Raw genomic sequence first — 17,778 nt, forward strand, 5'->3', positions numbered from 1 at the left:
ATCAACCTTTCTTCCTTTCTTCCTTAATTCCTTCCACTCATCCCCCCATCCATCTATTTATTTTGGATTATTGACTCTTTGATTTAACTGAATGATTGTAGTTTCTTAGTGTTATTGCAAATAATCAATGATCAAGGGTTATTATATGAATTGGGGAGACTGTAATGAAAATCCTACCCTTTACCAGCTGTGCTGTCTGAACCTTTTCCAGCTTACTTTAAATACCTGAACTATCCTTAAATAGTTCTCTCTTATTTTTGGAACTTTAAAAAATGTTCTCAGGACTCAGTTGTTTATACTATTGATTTTAACCAAACATTGGGAAAGAAAAGAATACCTAAGATAAATGAATAATTGCATTATAATTTTAAAAACTAAGTTATGATACAAATATGTATTTCTACCTAAAGAAGAGGTAGAATCATATTTTATTTGGAATGAGAGATTAGGGGTACATAGGTGGCTCAGTGGGTTAAGTAAGCCTCTGCCTTCGGCTCAGGTCATGATCTCAGGGTCCTGGGATCGAGCCCTGCATCGGGCGCTCTGCTCAGCAGTGAGCCTACTTTCCACTCTCTCTTTGCCTGCTGCTCTGCCTGCTTGTGATCTCTTTCTCTGTCAAATAAATAAGTAAAATCTTAAAAAAAAAAACGAATGAGAGATTATGCGCATCATTTTCTTTGGCAATAACATGTGGTATTTATTTTAGAAGAAAAATACTTAGAAAAACATTCTATTTTTTATAAGAGGAGTGATAAACTAAGATTTAATTCATATTAATGCACAGTAATCTTGTATCCTACATATGCCCTCATATGTTCTTCCTAAAGATAAAAAAAAATTCACATTGTAAGTTGTCTTTGTTAGGAACGAAGCACTTACCTTTATAAGTTTTGAATAAATCAGAGTTTATATTTGTGTAATATAGTTCTATGGTCTTCTTTTTTCCCTTGGTCATTCCGTAATTTATATATGTCCTTAAAATATTGACATTTAGTGGATATTTTAATAAAATATAATTAAGAAATACAGATATTCTTAATCTCTCTCATTGACATTTCTAAACACAATAGAATGAAAATATATGGTTAGAAACTATAAACAGTTTATTGAATTATCTGAGAGTCATTAGCTACATGTGGCTATTTATATTTATTTTGAAATTAATTAAAATCGTATGGCATTTTAAAAACCCATCTTTTGTCACATCAGCCTCATTTCGTGTGTTTAATAACCAAATGGAACCAATGGCTACTTCATTAGACAATGTACAAACAAATATTTCCATCATCACAGAAAGTCCTATTGGACAAAGTTGCTACACATGTGCGTACACAGTGAAAATAAAAGCTTCCTTCCATATCACTCATTATCCTTTTTGAATATGTCTATGTATACATTGGTACCAGATAATATCAATGAAGATGTCTGTACATCTTCATAGGTCTATACATAAACAATATATTTCTAAATATATGCACTCTTATGTATGTGTGTGTATGTATTTAATGCCAACAACATGGAGAGTCTACACTTTTTATCAACTTAATAGTGTAACTTGAGGATCTGTTTACATGAAACCTTTTGTTTTTGTCTAACATTATTTAGTGGTTATGTAGATTTTCTTTGCGTCATGTACTATGTATTTCCTGTTGCACATTTGTGAATATACTTGGCAACCATTTTTGAAATGTAGATGTAGGCTAAATTCATACAGTAGTATTGCTGTGTCAAAAGAAAGGTCAAGGGGCACCTGGGTGGCTCAGAGGGTTAAAGTCTCTGCCTTCGACTCGGGTCATGATCTTCAGGGTCCTGGGTTCAAGCCCCGCATTGGGTTCTCTGCTCCACGGGGGGCCTGCTTCCTCCCCTCTCTCTCTGCCTCTCTGCATACTTGTGATATCTCTCTCTGTCAAATAAATAAATAAAATCTTAAAAAAAAAAGGTCAATATGAAATTTAATACTGTAATATTGTATTAAGTCCACCAAGGGTATATGATATTGCCTACTACTCTACTCTTGCTGTCTCTCAGTCTTATCAGCATTTTTTATTAGTATCAACTTAGCTGATGGAAAATAGCCCTTAATTGCTATAGTGATATGTATTTACTGAATTATGAATGAAGCTGAGCATCATCTTGCCATATGTGCATCAGCAGTTGGTTCAGGTTTTTTTCCCAGGAATTCCTTTGCGCAAGCTTTTCACATTGGGTCTTTGCATTGGTACTCATGAGCAGCAAAATTTTTTTCTTTAGATATTTTTATTTATCCTTAATCTTAGTGGAATTACTCATTCACTACCATTTGGAAAGTCCAGTGAAAAAAAATTTAAATCTCTTAATTGTTATGTATCTATTATTAACTGGTAGAAGAAGAAATAAGTAAGGAGTGTTAGAAAGAGAAAGAGGGACAGTGGGAAAAGTTGTAGATAAATGTCTGTAATGAACCCATTCAGCCATAAGTACCTATTTAATAAAGTTTAAAAGCATCATCTGTCCTATAAGATCTTGTAAATATATCCCTTAAAATTTTCCCTTGATTTTCCAAATGCAGTAAAATTCATATTAAAACAACAAAAATGAAATGTACAAACTGAGTACCTTCTTCATGCCTTTGGCTTAAAACAAGCTTCATTGGAGATTGAAATATATACAGAAAAGTTATTGGTATTTGTCTTCTCTACATTTCATGAGAAGATTAAAGGTATTAACAAACATTTCTGAGAAAGGAGACAATACAAGGAAAGATTTTTTTATTTGGGGCATTAAAATGCCCTGTTAGTCAATGATACCTCTTAAACTAGTTTACTCTGGAAATTATTTTTATGTCCATCTTTGGATTTCTGGGAAATGTCTAACAGATCTCCTAAGCACAGTTGAGAAGACACCAGCAATGTTGGCAAGTGACTATGAGATGGGAGAAAAGAACCCAGTCCTTCTGAGCTGGGGGTTTGGGCTCAAGAAACTGAATCTGGAGGCAGTTTTTTTTATTGTTTCTTATTGTCATTCCAATGGATGTGACTTGATTCTACAGGTCCTTTCTTTCCCAAATAAATGGAAAGTGCTATGCCACCATGGAAGTAAATTTGAAATGACTCTTTTCCTTCACTCTAGCCTTTTACGTTACCAGGGAAAGGTCATGTATGATAACTCTGCTTTCAAATAGATACTGACAAATGAGAAGGAAATGGAGAATCCATTTATTATTTTGAGTCTTGAGCATGACTATTAAAAGATAACTTTTTAACAGAAATACTGATGTTCATAAGCTGAAACCCGATCCTTGTTATTCTTTGGCTATTCAGATAATTTGCATATTCAGAATCTTCTTTAAATATCACATACTTATATTTTTTGCTGTTTGCATCCTGTATTTATTATACCGTCATGTTAAAATTGGAGTGTACGGACAGATATTTTAGCAAAGAAAAGAATGTCAGGTAGTAAATGATAAAGACATGGGAAAAAACATTAATTAACCAAAAAAAAATAGTGTAACTAATATATAAAAAACAAAACAAAACAAAACTCTTCCAATTCTGTTGAAAAATGAGCAAAATATATAAGTAGACTTTTTACAAAAAGAAACATTGTTGGTGAACAAATAAATGCTTAATGTAATTCATAAACAAAAATAATGGTCAAAAAGGAGATTGCACTTTACATCTATCCATTTGGCAAGGTTTAACTGGGATTACCAAATGTTAGAAAGAATGTGGAGAACAGGGTCTCTTACTCATTGCTGACAGGAGTGTAATTTGTGTTTTTACTTTGGGTAACAGTTTGTCATTATAGTGTGAAGTCGAGTATTCACATGCCCTACAACCCACAAATTCCTCCCTTTATACCGTAAGAAAATGGTTGCTTGTGTGTATTGGGAAACAGGAACACAGAGATTTATTCAGTCATACTTGCACACAACCCCTGGTGTCCTCAACTGAGCTTAGGGTCAATTAGTGGACATTTCTGAGAAAGTGGACAATAAAGAATGACTTTTAGCTTTGGACCGTTAAAGTGCAATTTAGTAAATGACAACTCAGTTTTTGTTTTGTTTTGTTTTGTTTTGGTTTGTTTTTTTTTAGATTTTATTTACTTATTTGACAGACAAGTAGGCAGAGAGGCAGGCAGAGACAGAGGAGGAAGCAGGCTCCCCGCCAAGCAGAGAGCCCGATGTGGGGCTCGATCCCAGTACCGTGGGATCATGAACCGAGCCGAAGGCAGGGGCTTTAACCCACTGAGCCACCCAGGCGCCCCGACAACTCAGTTTTTAAACTAATTCTCTCTGAGAATCATTTTTACGTCTTTGGGTTTCTGGTGAATATCTAACTCAGAGAGAGAGAGAGAGAGAGAGAGAGAGTGTGTGTGTGTGTGTTTTGCCTGAGTACCATATTTAGTCTTAATTGGCTTTGAACTCTAAATAGAGGAATTAGGCAGCCCGCAACTTCTTATACTTCCCTTTATCACTCAGGATTCTGTTACTGATTCATGCAAATTTGCATTCAGCTGTAGTTCACTTATTTTCATGACTGCTTATAAGATATTCCATTCTTTTCATGTTATTTTCATGGTTATATGGTTTATCATTATTTTTATATGTTACAATATATTGGTTGTTTATCTGATATTCTGATATCTACTGAGGCATCCTGTATTTTTATTTGCCAAATTTATCATGAATTGCACTATGTCATGATGGAAAAGTTTGATTAATTCTTTAAAATATCAACTCCAGGGCACCTGGGTGGCTCAGTTGGTTAAAGGGTTAAGGGTTTGCCCTCTGCTCCGGTTAGGATCCCAGGGTTCTGGGATCGAGTTCCTCATCAGGCTCCCTTCTTAGTGGGAAAGCTTGCTTTTCCTCTCCCTCTGCCTCTTACCACCCCTCCCCTGCTCCTGTTCATTCTTCCCTCTCTGTCTCTCTCTCTCTCTCAAATAAATAAATAAAATCTTTTAAAAATGAAATAAAGTAATGACCCTATTAATTAGGTCTGTGAAATCCTAGTCTCTAATATTCACCTGATGGACTATTGTAGCAAGAATAGACTGAAGCAGTTTGCTACTGCAGAGCTCCAGTCTACCCATCCAATCATATAAGCATTCTATTGAACCTATATTAAGCCATGATGTGGGCACGATGTGGAAAACTTCTGATATGATTATTTTTAGGACTTCCATAGCTTTTCATATATTTCTATATGCCCTCTTCTTCTTTTTTTTTTTCCCAATTGAAGAGTATTTGCATTATTTTCAGTTGTATAACCTAGTGATTCAACAGTTCTATAGGATATGCTATGGTGACCACAGGTGTAGCTACCATCTGTCATCATACATCGCTGTTACAATACCATTGAGTATATTCCATATGCTGTGCCTTTCATCCCCGTGACTTACTTATTCCATAACTGGAAGCCTGAATCTCTGGCTCTCCTTCAACCAGGATCCCCCCCCGCCGCCCCAGCCCCAACTGCTCTCCCCTGTGGCATCATGAGTTTATTCTCAGTATTTATGGATTTGTTTCTGCTTTTTTTTTTAAAGATTTTATTTATTTATTTGATAGAGAGATCACAAGTAGGCAGAGAGACAGTCAGAGAGAAAGGAGGAAGCAGGCTCCCTGCTGAACAGAGAGCCCGATGTGGGCCTCGATCCCAGGACCCTGGGACCATGACCTGAGCCGAAGGCAGAGGCTTTAACCCACTGAGCCACCCAGGCACCCTGTTTCTGCTTTTTGTTTGCCCATTCTTTTTTTTTCTTTTTTTAGATTGCACATATAAGTGAAATCATATTTTGTCTGTCCTTCTCAGTCTGACTTCACTCACTTTAGCATATCTTCTAGGTCCATCCATGTTGTCACAAATGGCAAGATCTCGTTGTTCTTGATGGCTAAGTAATGTTCCAGTGAGAGTGTGCATGTGTGTGTGTAAATTCATACATAAATTGATGCCACCTCTTCCTTATCCACTTGTTTATCAGTGGACACTTGGGTTATTCCATGTTGTAACTCCTATAAATAATGCTACTGTAAATAAGCACATGGGTGTATGTATCTTTTCAAATTAGTGTTTCCATTTTCATTGAGTGAATGAATACTCTGTAGTAGAGTTACTGGGTTATATGGCATTTCTATTTTTAATTTTTTAAAAAAGATTTTATTTATTTATTTGACAGACAGAGATCACAAATAGGCAGATGCAGGCAGAGAGAGAAGAGGAAGCAGGCTCCCTGCCAAGCAGAGAACCTGGTGCGGGACTCGATCCCAGGACCCCGAGAACATGACCTGAGTTGAAGGCAGAAGCTTAACCCACTGAGCCACCTAGGCACCCTCTATTTTTAATTTTTTTGGCAAACATCTATACTCCCTTCCATAGTGACTCCACCACTGTACATTCCCATCAATAGTACCTATAGGTTTCTTTTACCCCACATCCTCACCAACACTTACTATTTCTTGCCTTTTTGATTCTGCCATTTTCATAGGTGTAAAGTGTTATTTCATTGCAGTTTTGATTTGCATTTCCATGATGATGAGTGATGTTGAGCATCTGCTCATGGGTCTGCAGGTCATCTGCATATCTCTGTTGTCCTATTCTTTAGTTCAGCTGCACCAGAATGTAACCACTTAAAAGAAAAATATGTTCAAAATATGGTGATTAGAAAGCCCGACAATTTGAAGAGTCAGTAGAATAGCACTGTCTGAACTTCCAAGAAATAATTTATATAAATATACAAATTATAATATTCCTTTCCTTCTCTGTCCAGCCAATGCTTTTCTAATTTATTGACTTTTTGGGAGGAAGAATATTGACACGCTTCTCATCAAAATCACCTTGTCTGCCCTTTTTTAAAAGTTATTAATAGAATTCAGAGACTATTAGTTTTCACCATCTTATTAAAAATAAAAAATGTTTGTAAAATGTTTTAATGTATGGTGTATGACCCAAATCAATAAATATTAATTTGGCCGTTCACATTTATAGAGCAATAAATATATATGTGATATATATAATATAAATAATATATATTATATATATGGATAGATGTAATATAAATAGCAATAAATATATATACTCTACAGGGGTTAGTAGGTACCAGTTCATTAGCTTTAAAAACTACCTACTTGGACCATGGCAGTTTGTGGAGTTAGTTTTACAAAATATTCTAGTATCAATAAGATACATGGTTCTTAGAAAATATTATAGAAAATATTAGAAAATTTTAGAAAATATTATATTTATACAACATGGATACCTTGGGTATCTCAAAGAAATATAATTCAAACACTATACTAACTAATTGGGTAGCTAAGAGAAGACAATGTGAAGAAGAAATACACAATAAAATATTTGATTTTAAAGTTCCCTGCATATAAACACAGTTATGGCTATAAAGACAAATTATGGCTTTGTTTAGAGCTACAGGATAAAAAATAACCTATTTGCCTCTTCCTCATTCGTTTCATTTGAAGGCAGGCAGAGAAGGAGAGCCAATTCTTAGCATCATACCATGGACTGCATGTTGGTTTGCCTTCTTTGCTGGCCTTCCTTGAGCTTCTTTGCCTTAGTATGACTCAGTTAGCTGCATGGTGACCATTTTCCTCCTCTAATCCATTTAACTGTTTTCTAAAATCCTTCATCAGGTGTATTTAATGGTCTTTTATGGACTGCAGTGTTAAATAAACTTATTCGTAATATATACTTCACATATTTGAAACATTAATATTTTATTTTTCTAGAATAAGAGATGATTTTTCTTAACATTTTCATCAGGTATCAATACACTAAAAATGAGATTTGGTAATGAGGAGGTTATGGCCCAAATTAATTAAACATAAGGTGTGTGTGTTTGTGCATATGTGTGTGTGTGTGTGTGTCTGTAGGGAGTTTGGTAGGGTGGAGGCGCAGAGAGGAAGGAAAGATCATAGCCCCACAGAGACCTACCTTCTTGTTTTCATTATTCTTTATCTGTTAAAGATATACCCTCCTATGCTTTAAGGCTTAGAGCATTATCCAACTCAAGTTCCTGGGCCAATTGTTTTTTGTTTTTTGTTTCTGCTTTATTTATTTATTTTTTTCTAAGTAGAGATGCCTATAAATATTTTTTATCACCAACTTGTTACAAGAACTAGAATAATACTCACCCAAACTGGACAGTTCTCATGCTTCACTCTTAAGGCAGCCCAATCCTTCTTACCAGTTTGTGCTAATTTTAACCCCATCTCTGATTCTTCTCCTCTCATTCCATTCTCTCTCTGCCTCAAGTCATCCAAATGCATGTTTTATATTTTCTGGCACTTCTGACATTTAAGTTTGTATTTAATGATTTCTTGCCATGATCTTCAGTATCTGACATCTTGGAACACTATCATTATCTTATTTCTACCTCTAGTTATAATGTTTCTGACAAGAGTGAATCATTGCAGTGGAGCCTCTTAATAGGGGCATTACTGTAGCAATAAAAGATGTAAATCGCAGTTGCAAACACCCTAGAAGAGCAATCATGAAACAGTGATCAATGATTAGATGAACTGCACATATAATTACATACATATAAGGTCAGATGAATCACTTGAGCTGAAAAGGACAGGAAAGGTTTAAGAGGGAGAATTAGAATATTTTAGAGAAATACAGTTTGAATAGGGAGCAGATAAACTCTTGAAAGGATTACAGCAAGTGGGGAAAGTTGAACAAAAGTACAAAAAAAAAAAGAAAACATGCACTTTTAAAGAATAAAAGTATTAGTAAAACAATACTTGTGATACCTGCATTGTTACTGATCCATTCCTAGTAGAGCATGCTGTTTTGGGGATTTTATCCATTTTCTTTGAAGGGGATGGGTTTGCACTGAATATAAACTTTTATCTAATGCACTGTGTAACTGATTAATAAGGCAGCTCCTACATATATCTCTTAAACTTGAGGTTTTTACACAAAATATCAAACTTTCCCTGTTGGATTCTATAAAAGGACTATAACCATAACACGTCTAAAAATGGCATGTTTCAAAATTTCCTCAAATTAAGCTTTTTTTTTTTTTTCCCTCTTTCCCAACTTAAATTGTAATAACAACATTAAGCCAGTGGTAAAAACTTGAAATAAAAATTGTTTTGTATACTTCCTGTTTCTCAGTGTTTAGACCTAATTATTATATTCTTTTGTTTTTATCAACCATCTCCCTTGAATGTGTCCCTTCCTCTCTATGCCCTTGTTTCATCCTTAACTTCTTGGCATTGCTTGCCCAAATTGCCTTGAGAGCTTCTTACCAGAGCTAATGACTTCAAGATGTCATCAGATCCAGATCATTTTTTACCCACTGCCAGAGTAATCGCTCTAAATTCAGATCTGATTTTGTTGCTTTTTTGGGCTCTAAACTTGACCATTCATGAAAACAGTGATCAGCTGTGCTATATTCATGTTAGCAATAGTACATGCATTATTAATATTGGCAGTAATTCGTAGGGCTAGCCCCGCATCTTTCCAGTAATCTCTTTAAGCTTCTTGTGCATTTTGTTTAGCTTATTCTAATAATATAGTCTATATTTTCATTTATCTGGAAAACACTGGATCATGAATTTTTCACTTACAGTACCACAAAATATATGAAAAGAATACCATTCTGTTCTTCATTTCTTTAAAGAATGTATTTAGTTATTTTATTTGAGAGAGAGAAAGCATGAGAGAGTAAGTGGAGGGAGGAGTAGAGGAAGAGAGAGAATATCAAGCAGACTCCACTCTGAACACAAAGACCTATGCTGCGCTTGATCTTACGACCCTGAAACCATGACCTGATCTGAAACTGAGAGTCAGGTGCTTAACCGACTGAGCTACCCAGGTGTCCCACCATTCTGTGCTCTAAATCTCATTGCATTGTCTTCTTTCCCTTCCTTCAGCTTTATGGCAATTATTATTTTTCCCAAAATTAGCAAACTGATGGCCCCCAGGCAGAAATTGGTGCCTGTAAATATATTTAAAAGTATTGGGCTATAGTTACAAATCAGAAGATTATAAATTAAAATCTTGATTTCTGGCTGATCTTGAAAAAAATGTGGAATACTAGAATACTGTATCACTTTCCTATAAGATGATGCTTATCTGGAGCTGAGGGACTACTGCACCTTTTAGACAGTCTGACTAGTCCATTTACCCTCTTTATACCCATAGAGCTTAATTCTGCCACTCCGTGTCCAGTCCCTTTTGGCTTTTGGGTTTGAGACTCCTACCCTACCATGGACCATAGAGAAATAGTGCTTATCTTCTCCAATATGGGATGGAAACAATTCTAGTGAACTTGGTCTCTCAACCTTATAGCGCTCTCAGTGTCTGCTGTGGTACTGGTCATATTGTGAATGTTCAATAAATACATTTTGATAGAACTGAATGGCACATCAAATGAGATAAAACAAAATCTTTCCAAGCTGCCCAGAAGAACGCATTTTTTTTCCCTCAACTTGATCAACTGTCTTGTCTTCCTCATTTAATTGGTTTCATTAATCATGTGCATGATTATTTTTCTGTTCATCCTACCTCACTTGGCTTTAGTTGAATGTTCCTGGATGGCAGAATTCATGCATTTTAATGTCCTTTGTGCAATGTCCGATGTCAAAGAATGCTCTTGTAGGCGTTATTGCTAAATAATACTAATAAACACACATAGAAACTATTTCTGCATCCTTCTATTTCAATAGTAATTAAGTGACTGAATATGTGGGTAACATAATAGTGTTATTGGCAACACTAATTTAACATCCTATCAAGTTGAGTCTCAACCAGAACTATGCTAATGTATGTAATTAGGGTCAATGTAGAGCAAGGGGTCTCCTGTGGCTGCAAGAAAGAATGAATCTCTGGGATGCAACAGATGATACCATTAAAGGCTGTACTAAGGGTGATTTGCCTGAGACTTCTGGTGTCCCTTGACTAAGCTGCATGTACCATCAGCGCGTCCCTTTGCAGCATCAGTGATCTGCATACAGCTCTCTCAATTCAGAGAAGGTTCAGCAGCTTGGGCCCCTGAAAAGGTATTTGGAAAGTTTCCCAGTTTGTGTTCCACATAAGCTGGAGGCAGTATAGTGATAATTAATAAAGTGTCAGACTAGATAATTGTAGGAACTGTAAAAGATGCTAAAATGTTGTGACCAGAGGCACAGACACACCTGTGAATGTGTGAAGTTAATTTGTGTGAGGAACGTCACGTGGGAGTGGATGAGGACTAGGAAGGTGAGATGTTCTTTAACTAATTCAGATGGGGAAGCGCTCTTCCAAAACATAAGAAAGGAGCTCTGCTGGTGGGATAATGCAGCGTTAATTAAAGGAGTTCCCGCTGTATTCTTTTGTTTTGTGTGCTCACTTGCTTGACCAATTTTTAAATTACAGTAAACCTCCCCTTATTGTGTTACAATACATCTCTTAGTAGTGTAATGTTGAGAGACATGAGACCTTATTTCTTCATCTTCACCCTGAATATTTTGCATGACTAGGGAGCCTCCAGGTGACTCAGTTAAGCGTCTCCCTCTTGATACTGGGCTCAGGTCATCTTCTCAGGGTCCCGAGATTGAGCCCATGCTCCATGCTCAGCAGGGAGTCTGCTTGAAGATTCTCTCTCTCCTCCCCCTGCCCCTTGCTGCCCCCATCCCTGCTTGCCCTCTCTCTCTCTAAAATAAAAATAAATAAATATTCTTAAAAAAAACTGTGTAGACCAATTTCCATCAGGTGTCTGTACACAGTAAGTTAATGATAGGAAAAGGAAGTTAAGGATGAGGGTACCTATGTCAATACTAATCATGAGAGGTTGAGAACTACTGAGAACTACAAAATTATAAGCAATTTACAGAGTTGATGATAGATGAATGGTAGCTCTGTTGTTGTCCTTGATTGTTATTTCTATTTTTTATTGAAATAGATTAAAAATGAAAACTAATACCTTTGAGATGCATTACTGCCAATGATTATTCTGACATTCTCCTAAAGTGTCTTATACAAAGGCTGTATAAGATAGATGTATGTAGGCAAACCCTCCAAATCTTAGCATTGCCATAGAATACTGTTTTCTTCCAGACCACTCCATTCTCTTGCCTTTCTGGTTTACAGATTAACTGTGTTATTCCAAAACAATTTCATGACACCATGGGTATCCTACAAGTTGATTCAATTCTAACTAACCAGAATTAATATAGACCCTCTAGATTAAGGACTTGGTGACTGACCCCGTTCATATGCCACCTGCGTGTCCCAAGTCTCCAGGTCACCTGCATTTCAGTATAGCTTGGCTATAAATTTGGTGGTTCCCGCAATCTTCCTTCAGGTTTGATAATTTGTGAGAAAGATACAGAAAGTGCTATACTTATGAATACTGGTTTATTTTAGAGGCTACAGATGGAGATCCAGATGAACTGGTAAATAGGGCAAGTCCAAAAGGGTCCCAGCATAGCCTCTGTCTCTGTGGAGTTGGGAAGTGCCATCCACCTGGTATGCTGATATGTTTACTAATAAGGAAGTACCTCCAAATTTCATCATTCACAGACTTTTTAAGAATTTATTTATTTGACAGAAGCACAGCGAGAGAGAGAACACAAGCAGAGGGAGTGTGAGAGGGAGAGGCAGGCTTCCCTCTGAGCAGGGAGCCCAACACCGGGCCCAGTCCCAGGACCCCAGGATCATGCCCTGAGGCAAAGGCAAATGCTTAACAACTGAGCCACCCAGGCACCCCCATCATTCACAGATTTTTATGGAGGTCTCACTACTGGCATGATTGGCCACATCGTTGGCCATGTGATTGAACTCTATCTCCCATCCCTACATCTGCCCTGACCTCCAGTTTGCACAGAAAGTTCTAATTCTTTAATCAGATGGTTGGTTCCTTTGGTGGGCAGCCCCTTCTCCAAAAGCTATCTAACCACCCTCCCCCCACCTCTACTCCTTGAGTCATCTCACTGGCATAAACCAAGTATGGTCAGAGGGAGCTAATAATTAATTAACTAATTAATTAATTAATAATAAATGGCATTCCTATCACTCAAAATTCCAAGCATTTTAGGAGTTTTATGCAAGGAATCAGAGAAAAAGACTAAATATGTTTTTTATTATACCACACAAGCTTCTTTCTCAAATATTAATTAGTCTGAGTTTCTTGTTTTTTTTCCATTGTGTTTTGGGGCTTTCTAAGTATAAAAACCCTTACTTCACCCTTTTTCATTTTTCGCAGACAACAGACTTGTAGAAATTGGCCTGGCATAAGGTGTATGAAATTATTTACATATGTATTTCTCTGTCAAACCCATACAAACTGGTTTGCCTATAATGGATATACAGTCCATTTTGTCTTTGTATTTTGTAGACTTTTGATGCATTAAGTCAACTTGTTTGACTTCTCTTTAGATCTGAAATTAAATGTAATCTTTATTTCAGATGAAATTATTTTTCCACTCTCAATACATTTCTCCTTCACTTTACTTTCAATTCTTTCTGACATCTGGTCTATTCAATGATAGAATTATAGGATCAAAATCAAGCAGGTACAGTGTAGTTATAATCAAGTATAATCAGTTATTTGTGTCTTAATTAAGTTTACTGTGGGAGTATCCTCTAAAGAGATTCTATCTTTAATATGAGTATCTTCTTCTAAATAAAAGTATGCAACCTATAAGAAAACAAAAGTACAAAGAAAAAACAGCATATTACTGTTTCTTTTTTTAATTTAATTCAACATGCAAATATAAAAGTATTTTGCTTATGAAGTTGTGATTTTTTTGCCTTATTTATTATAATGAAACTATTAACATAGTCTTTAAATGATGACATGTAAAAAAGATACGTTAGCAAATTTTCTTCTTAATGAAATGTCTAACGTAGCCTCCAAGTTTTTATACCATTTGAATAATCATACATAAATATATAGATGTATATGCATATTTATAATAGGAATGAAAATGTCTGCACCACTCATTGTGTTGTGATATGAACTGAGATCTTTTAAATTATCTACCTACCCAAATTCATATTAATGTCTCTGATATTAAGCTTTTCACTGCTTTCATAACTTTTTTTTTTTCTAGGTAACCTTCAAAGCATCAAAACATTCAGTTTCACCAGATTTGAAATACGTTCTTCTGGCATATGATGTCAAACAGGTAAAGTAGTGATCTTCGTTGAAAAACTTTTCTTCATGATGCATTCAGGTAACAAGTCATAGTTTTACTTGGTCTTCTACTCACCTAGAAAAGAGTTGGCATATCCAGTAGCTGCAGGGGGATACTGAAAACCAATATTGCATGAGAAGTTTGGAGAAAGTGTCCTGTCTTCCACAGCAGGCTAGCAAATGCCTGGCACACTCTGCTAAGTATGTGTGCCAGTCCTAGTTTTTTCCTTCCGAGGTGGGTGTGGCAGGTGGTTAGCAAATCTGACAAATGGAGGCTTTTGCCATTTTCATGACAGCCTCATTATAACGTAAGTGTGGGAGTTTCCTGATGGCTCTGCCCTGATCTGCAGTGTGTATAATGGGAAAGGACTGGTGAAAACATTGATTCACGTTATGGACAGTGGATTCTTTGGTGGTATTTGAGCATAAGCCTTGTGATTATAGAAAATTCTGAAAGTGGGTCAAACCAAGGAATCAGTTCTGAACAAACAAAATGTTCTAATTGCAATTAGTATTTCATTACTCTGTGTCAGCTCTACAGCACACAATTTGAGCAATATGTATGGTTGTTGAGTGTTTTGTATTGAGATATAATTTGCACTGTTAAGAAGCAAAGTAAATGTTGAAAGGCAATTCAGCAGATGAGTTTCTGTAGAAAATAAATGATTGGAAATCATTCAAGAAATTTTTATGTGCTCCAAGACAATAAAAATTTATAGACTTAAGGCAGGAGGCCTCGTAGAATGCATTGAAAGGCTTTGAGCGCATGAAATTTCACAGTTCAGAAGACCCTCTATGTAATGACTTTAGTCTTTGGTCTTTTAGAGTACACATGTGCTACACTTTAGATATATTTATATATTTTTATTTAAAATAATTTACCCTGCAAAAAACAGGGAGATTGTAATGGAAGACATCTTTCCCTATTATAAATCTCAGCGCTTTTACTTTAATTTTGCTCTATAATATCTCTATTCATTGTGATTCTGAAAAGCACATGTAATATCAAGAGAAAACACTTGTTTTATAAGCAACATATTACAATTTCCCAATTTTTAAATAGTATTTATCCAAAGATTTTTAACTTACTGTAAATTTGTATTAAACTGTTAATGAACTTAAGAAAAATCATATTTCTATAGACACAATAATCAAGACTATGTGGAATGAACAAAGGGATAGATATAGAGATCAGTGCAACAGAGTAGAGAACTAAGAAACAGACCCATACAAATATGCCTAAGTGATTTTTGGCAAAAGTGTAAAAGTAATTCAGTGGAAGAAAAAATACACTTGTGTAAGTCTTGCACTATATAAAATCTCAGAATGGTTTCTGGGTTTAAATGCAAAATGCAAATTTATAAAACTTTTAGAAAAATCAAAACAGAGCAGAAAATCAGTGTTATGTAGTAGTAGGAAAAGAGTTCTCAAACTATACATCAAAATCACAGTACAGACAAGGAAAAACTATTGATCTCTAAAAGACCGTGCTCTGAGGATGAAAATCTAGCCTACGTCTGGAAGAAGATATTTGCTCTTCCATATTCAACGAAGGACTGATATCTAGAATATATAGAAAAACTCTCAAAATTCAAGTTACAAAAATCAAAACAGCTATTCAATCAGAAAATGGACAAAGACATGAGACATTTCATTGACGAGGACATACAGATCACAAATGAAGCACATGAAGATGTGTTCACTTCGTTAGCCATTAAGTAAATACAAATTGAAACAACAGTGGAATATCACTACATACCTATCAAAATGGCCAAAGGAAAAAAAAAAAAATAGTGTCTACATCAAACCAGAGCAAGCACCAGGAAGCTAGGTCATTCATATGTCCATGTTGGGCATGTGTAATGGTTCTGCTACTCTGGGATATGATATATAAAATTAGGAAGACTGGATATTTCAACAAAATGCATCATGTTTATCAAAAAGTACAGTGAACACCAGAACCCACATATCTATGGACCAATCTTAATATTCTGTCTCTTACTTTTTTTTTTTTAAGATTTTATTTATTTATTTGACAGACAAATCACAAGGAGGCAGAGAGGCAGGCAGAGAGAGAGAGGGGGAAGAGGCCCCCCGCCGAGCCCCATGTGGGGCTCGATCTCAGATCATGACCTGAGCTGAAGGCAGAGGCATTAACCCACTGAGCCACACAGGCGCCCCCTGTCTCTTACTTTTGCTTCACTTCAGGAAAAATACATATATTCTATGACACATCAAGCTCTGGAAGTGAGAGGAAGCTATTTTTATAAGTTAAAAAATAATCAAGCTAAATTTCACAATCTTAGACTACTTCGTTCATTTTGTTTTGTTTTGCTTTGCTTTGTTTTATTTATTCATCATGTATTAGGAGCAAACTACCAAGCTAGACATAAGGCATGGGGTGTGTGTGTGGAGGGGGGTGTGGGTGCGCACACACGCATGCATATCTACTTCAAGAAGCATACAGTCAGAGGCAAGATGATACAAACACATATCCACTATACACAGTATTGTGTGAGGTGTTACAGGAGTGGTAATATTAAAGAATAGAGAATATTTCCATTCAAGATAATCATGCCTGGGAAGGAAGCATAGGGTGAGATCTGAAGAGCAACGAGGTAAAGACAAATAGGAAAGCTTTCCAGATGGACCCATAACACAGGGCTTCATGGAAGGAGCATTAAGTCCTTGAGGAATCACACTTAGTTCAGACTATCTAGCTCACTGGTAAACAAACAAACAAACCTATATACTTAGTGGAGACCCCAAATTATATAAGTTGAATTCCATTTTATTCTTCACAGTTTGTACTGAGAGCCCTTTGGGATCTGATGGTTTTAGAGTAGTCAAATGCCATTTTTACTCTGTGTGTGTCTGACTGTATGTGTTTGTGTGTGTGTATGCATAACGCCCATTAACAAAGATGGAAAAAAAAAAACTCATACAAAATCCAACCACCTAAACATATCCACTAAAATTATTTTGGTGTGTTTTATTCCTTTTATGCCTTTGATATGTAAAAGTAGGTAAACAGAAATTATTATACATTAAGCATTATTTTAGGCAGGTATTATTATCCTGATTTCTGAGAGAAGTTAATCTCAGACAAGCTGAAAAATGCAGGATTTGATGATTAAGAAATTTATCTAAGATCTTTCAGTTAGGAAGTGATAGCCACACACTTACAAATTGGCTTATATAATATTTTGTCTTTATTTTCATTATAAGGCAGATGAGCTGAACCAGAAAAACAGAATCAAAAGCTAGATTCCAATGACTTACAGATTCTCCCTATTGTTAGTTGTCTTAGTTGTCTTCATGTTTTGAAATATTTTGCAAATATTTTTAGTGTATTCCCTTTTTCCTGAATTTAATATTTCTATAGGATGCACTGACATAAATGGAATTTCTGCATGGAACTATATAATGTTGTTTAACTGAACTGAAATTCACGGGGCGCCTGGGTGGCTCAGTGGGTTAAGCCGCTGCCTTCGGCTCAGGTCATGATCTCGGGGTCCTGGGATCGAGTCCCGCATCGGGCTCTCTGCTCAGCAGGGAGCCTGCTTCCTCCTCTCTCTCTCTGCTTGCCTCTCTGTCTACTTGTGATCTCTCTCTGTCAAAAAAATAAATAAAAAAAAAATCTTAAAAAAAAAAACTGAA

At 35.9% G+C, this 17,778-nt stretch overlaps 1 protein-coding gene across 7 annotated transcripts in view; it reads left to right on the forward strand.

Annotated features, from left to right (window-relative positions):
• The window catches only part of DPP10 (dipeptidyl peptidase like 10), a 1,393,698-nt gene that overhangs the window by 1,069,317 nt on the left and 306,603 nt on the right, over positions 1-17,778 (forward strand). For all 7 annotated transcript variants that reach the window (XM_047722550.1, XM_047722553.1, XM_047722549.1 and 4 more), the window contains one exon: positions 14,036-14,110. In XM_047722550.1, the coding sequence (XP_047578506.1) occupies positions 14,036-14,110 (75 nt within the window). The remainder of the gene's footprint in view (positions 1-14,035; positions 14,111-17,778) is intronic.

The sequence above is a fragment of the Lutra lutra genome, chromosome 3 (assembly GCF_902655055.1).
Source record: "Lutra lutra chromosome 3, mLutLut1.2, whole genome shotgun sequence".
NCBI lineage: Eukaryota > Metazoa > Chordata > Mammalia > Carnivora > Mustelidae > Lutra > Lutra lutra.